The following is a 5,080-nucleotide window of genomic DNA, read 5'->3' on the forward strand; positions in this document are numbered from 1 at the left end:
GGGGGGGGGGGAGTCAGACGGTCCCCTTCGCTTATCACTTTCAGGGAGATCTCTGACTCATGACATCAACAAAGATCAATCATCAATGACAAATTATTTTGATCTCATTAATCATGTATGTTATTGCAAACGCATCAACATATCAATGTTTCAACTACACCATTTAACTAAATATAGCTATCTACAACAATCAGTAACTGAATGTTCAACCAGTTAATAATTAATGTTATGCTACCTGGACCATTTTAAACATGATGAATATCACAACACTTTAACTTCCTTGGTAATTGCACTTCATGCTCCACGATTCTGCAGAGATTACTTTGTTTTAAGTTAGAGGAGTGAAACTTTTGACCAGTGCTAGTGAAATTGTACTTTTACACCTTCTCCCAAGTTGTTTTTGCTTTGCTCTGCTTTCATGTTTAAGTCAAACATACGTTCACAGGATTTGAATAGCATGACAGCACCAGCGGAGCAAGGCAGAACAGAACAGAGTAGATCTGTTCATCTCCACACTAATACAAATTTGTGATTTTGGTCTATATAAATAAAACGGATTTTGACAGATGGGGTGACAATATATCCACGAGTGTCAGGGTTATCACGAATATTTCGGGAGAGGACTTAATTGTCAGTCTGGAGTGCAATTTGAACTACAGTGCTGAGATCATTGCTCAACATAGAGAGACTTAAATTAAACACTTGTAAACCAAATTCCTGTAGGCTTTTTGAAGGCCTGGTGTTGATGCAGCTGATGCTTTTAGAGGAAGTTTGGTCCATACATCAGATTGGCATTTTGTTTTGCATCTGTGTTATGATTTATACGGTAGAAATAGTAACTTCCTTGGAAATACTCTTTAAGATCCTCAACATGCTCAAAGCAAAACAAACTGCTCAGCACTGACTGAGACACACTCAGTCATGCTTGCTCAAATAAACAGACTCACACACACACACACACATGCACACAGCAAACACAAGGCTGGCCTTGGCCTTCAGATCCCCATAGTTTTCCTCTGGTGTTTATAGTAGTGAGTTTTGATGAAAATGTTTGTCTCATCATTGTTCAGCTGTGTATGCTCCCACCCCGAGAAAATGTAAAAATCTTCCCTTGCCACGTGACTGAGAGGTCGTTTTAGGGCAAACACAGTCTGCACTGCCCCTGTGGGACTGTAGTACTAACATGATGAATGACTGTCATTTTAACAAGGCTGAAGAAGTCAATGAGTGAAAATCAAAAGCACTAGGAAAAAAAAAAGAAAAATATGGCTGTGCTTTGTCATATTAGGCAGTTTACTTTGGTCTTACCTTATGTTTATACTGTGGCGAGGCTGATTCTGGTTCCTTACTCTCCCCGTCTGAAGCTCCATGTCGCAGCTTATCCCTGTCCTGCTGCATCCTCTGTCCCACCTGCACCATGGCCTTACATTCCACACATGAGCCAATCACAAGCCTCCTCCCATCATCCACCAGGAGCGTGCGTGTGCTGCGAGGGGCATACAGGAACACAGGCAACCTGGCCACTGTGACAGCACACAGCCTACCTTGCCTGCGCTGTTCCTGCCTGCAGAAGAAACAAACAAAAGCCTCACAGCTGTACTGCCGGGCCCAGGGGGAGCTGGGCGGCTGCGGGTTGGCATTGGGTAAGCTAGAGGTAGAAGGGGTGGAGGGACCCAGGCTCTTGCTCTCATGCAGGGCCCACTGGGCATGCAGGTCATGATAGCAGAGGTTACAAGCTGACACCAGGCCTGTGGCATCAACTGGTTTGGCACGGGGAGCGGGAGGGTGGACGGTGAGAAAAGGGAAGAAAGGCTCCCTCTCCCCACAACGTCCAGGTGGGTTGACATGCAACTGGTACTCTCCGCCTGCACACAGCTCAGCTCCACACAGGTAACACACGGACATGGAGCTGCCGGGGCGAGAGGCCACACCTGTCTGGGAATGGGCCGGTCCAGACCCCTCAATGGCCATGGCAGCGTGGTACCTGACCAGGAAGGAGCTGACAGAGGTGATGAGGTCTTCACTGAGGCTGAGTCGATACGCACCCCAGATCTCCTCCAGGATTAAATGGCACTGTGGGCAGCAGTGTATACGGCCATTACTCACCCCCTTGGCGTTAGGTGGGCAAGGCAGCATATTGATGAAGGGAAAATACATCACACCGCGGGATTTGCCAACACCAGCCTGTGCATATGCTACTCTTATATCTCCTCCACACTCCTGACCACAGAGGAAACAGGCCTCGCGGGAAGCCTTGGGTTCAGGTAAGCACTCCATCAGCTCTGGGGGTTTTCCCTCCTGGGGGGTAAGCTGGGGAGGACGGACAGCACTGGTGGTCTGGTTGAGGGGGACAACATAGAGGCGCTGGAGGACAGGCACATCTGCAAGCTGGAAGCTCTGCCACTGCTGCATGAGGGAGGTGTGGCAGCTGCCACAAACCAGGGTTGTACCTGCCAGACTGATGGGCACCGCACCACGGGGAGGGGAGTGAAGCCACAGGAAGGGAAAGAAGGGCTCACCCTGTGCCCTCTCTTGCTTCTGAACACTGACTTTAAAACGGCCATCATGTCTCAGTCCAGTGCCACAGATATAGCAAACACACTCTTCTGGCCTGGAATCCGCAGTGCTGTGCGGCTGGGCACTCTTTCTCCCTGAAAGGTCTCTGGCAGGTCTGAACTGAGTTGTTGGGCCTGTTTTGCTGTCATACATGTCCCTGTCATCATCACTTGTAATGTTAATCTCATCTTCATCAGAGTTGTCAGAGTCATTCTCCCTGGGAACAGCTATGCTACATTTAGTGGTGACAGCAGCGTTGGTGTGATCCTCGCCTGTTCCTCGGTACAGCAGCGATGGATGTTTGGACGGAGCACAGCTGCTGTCGGCAACACGCTGGATCTGACGCGGCTCCGCATGTCTGACATTCCCGTCCTCCAGCCATCGCCTGTTGCGCATAATGACCCCGTTGTCTTGCACAGGTGTGTCAGAGAGAGGACTGTCATAGCATCGCTGGGGGAATCTCTCTTGGGGCTTTGCCAGAGATTCTGATGATTGACAGACATTATTCATAATTTTAGCACCGCGCCGCGCCGGCAGAACACTCTCTGCTTTTGGCGATCTCTGCGCCCCATAAACACCCACCGGGTAGCGGACCGCCCGCTGTGAATCTGGGCTGTTTTTAACACTGATGACATTGTTTTTCCTGCTACTGTCCCTCGGCGATTTGCCAGATGCTCTCAGGCACTTGTCTTTGCCCACACCGGCTCTGTCGACTAAGTCCATCTCCTGGTCTGATATGTTTTCGTTATCAGAAAAAGATGAGAAATCCGACTCTGCGCCCCCGTCGTAGTTCTGGCTGCTAACACTGATTCTCCTTTCCAGATCATACGAGATGTTCCACTCCTGTGGAACCCGCCGAGAGTCGCACTGGTATGGTCGTTTCAACCAGTACATGCGCTTCTCAATGGGCGTCCTGCTACGCTCGAAGGAGTTCCACTGCTCCGTCAAAAAGCAGTGGCACACAGCGCACACCAGCGCATGTCCATCCGGGCTCACTTCACATGCACCCGGGGCTGGCTCCTGATTTTGTAGAAAAGGGAAAAAGGGAACCCTCTCTTTTTGGTACGTCACTTGTAACCTTAATTCCTTCCCTGGTGTAACTCCGCTTCCACATATAAAACAATGAACAAGTCCCCCTAATCCATTCCGATCAGTCCTGGAAGTGTTACCGGGCAATGGGCTGTCCTCACCGGGCATAGCTGCAGCCATGAGACGGTGTTTCCGAGATAAGGGTGTCAGTTCCTTGTCACGGGGGGAGTTCATTGTTTTTAAACACCCAAGACTAGGCTACATGGCACAACGTCAACAGTGAAGTCATGCTCACGGTCCACACTTATCTGCACGTCAGAAAATCATGCAATCAATTTTAGAGCAAGTTACTCACTGGATGATAAGATAGACGGTAGTTCATTGAAACGAGAGCGTGCAGCGAAGACAACAACCCGTTAACTGTTATCTTTCAAGAGCGGGGAGAAAGAAACACTGAAACATCCAGGAAACAGCACACAAGTCCTTGTTGTTTGAAGTCTGTAGTCCGCGTGTTTGCACTGGAACTCCGTAGGTAATGTGACAGAGGAGCTGAGATCACGGGTCGCCTCTCCGGCGAACTTTCCTGCCTGCGCTCTTACAAACTTTGGCTGCTAACTGGCTCACACTGTACACAGCGCCATCCCCAATTCATGGGACCCGCTTCGACACCCCCAAAGGCAACCTCCACCCCCTGCCAGCTCCCCACTAATAATTTTGCAGGGATTATGAGCGCGCACTCCCACAGTAGCTGCCCAACCGTCAACGTACTGACCATGCACAGGATATCCAAAGTTAAACGTGCACTTCGGCGTAGATCTAATGAGCAGACTCACAGCATGTAGGTCTCACCTGCATGCAAAACCTGCAAACTCATTTACATAAATCAATATTAGACCCTGTTAGAGTGATTGCTTAGAGTGGGAAGCTACAAAGTTTTTTTTTTTTTTTTTATCAGTTTTCTTCCTTTGTTGTACAAAGCCGAGGGGGAAGATACATGGTGTGTGTGTGTGTGTGTGTGTGTGTGTGTGTGTGTGTGTGTTTAAACTGCTTCCAGCAGATTGCTGGCAAATGTTGTTTTATATGAATTTTGTGTAAAACATGAATTATGCTTAGACAGAACCAACATGTACACACTGGGAGCATGGAGCCTTTATTTCTTTTAGACTGTGTATATCAGATTAAGAGTGGATAGAAAGCATTCATTCACCAAAAAGGCAATTGTGTAAAGATTGTTTGTTTAGACAACTAAGACAACTGTCATTCTGTGGCACACTAAGATTTCTGAGCAACATGAGATGGTATTAATAATCTGTCATCATGCCTCAGGCAAATATTTTCCATGGATTATTGTGCTTCATTTTGAATTTACAGATAATTAGGCTAATAATAATTTGTTTATCTATTGGATATAGATAAATATTCATATTTAGATATATTATGATAGATTGAACTGTGTAATCTGTGAAATGTGATTTTTAGCAGGTGTCACAGTAGA

The 5,080-nt window shown here is 47.7% G+C and overlaps 1 protein-coding gene across 2 annotated transcripts in view; it reads right to left on the bottom strand.

Moving 5' to 3' along the window:
• Positions 1–4,203, bottom strand: part of gse1b (Gse1 coiled-coil protein b) — a 168,419-nt gene extending 164,216 nt beyond the window's left edge. The window contains exon 1 of one of the 2 annotated variants that reach the window (XM_087170896.1): positions 1,309–4,203. In XM_087170896.1, coding sequence (XP_087027022.1) covers positions 1,309–3,819 — 2,511 coding nt within the window. In that variant the 5' untranslated portion in view covers positions 3,820–4,203. The remainder of the gene's footprint in view (positions 1–1,308) is intronic. The other variant, XM_023395749.2, reaches the window with a different exon arrangement.
• Between the last annotated feature and the right edge of the window lie 877 nt (positions 4,204–5,080).

Source organism: Seriola lalandi, unplaced genomic scaffold (assembly GCF_002814215.2).
Source record: "Seriola lalandi dorsalis isolate HSWRI2012SDOR001 ecotype SW California unplaced genomic scaffold, Sedor1 jcf7180002054968, whole genome shotgun sequence".
Lineage (NCBI taxonomy): Eukaryota > Metazoa > Chordata > Actinopteri > Carangiformes > Carangidae > Seriola > Seriola lalandi.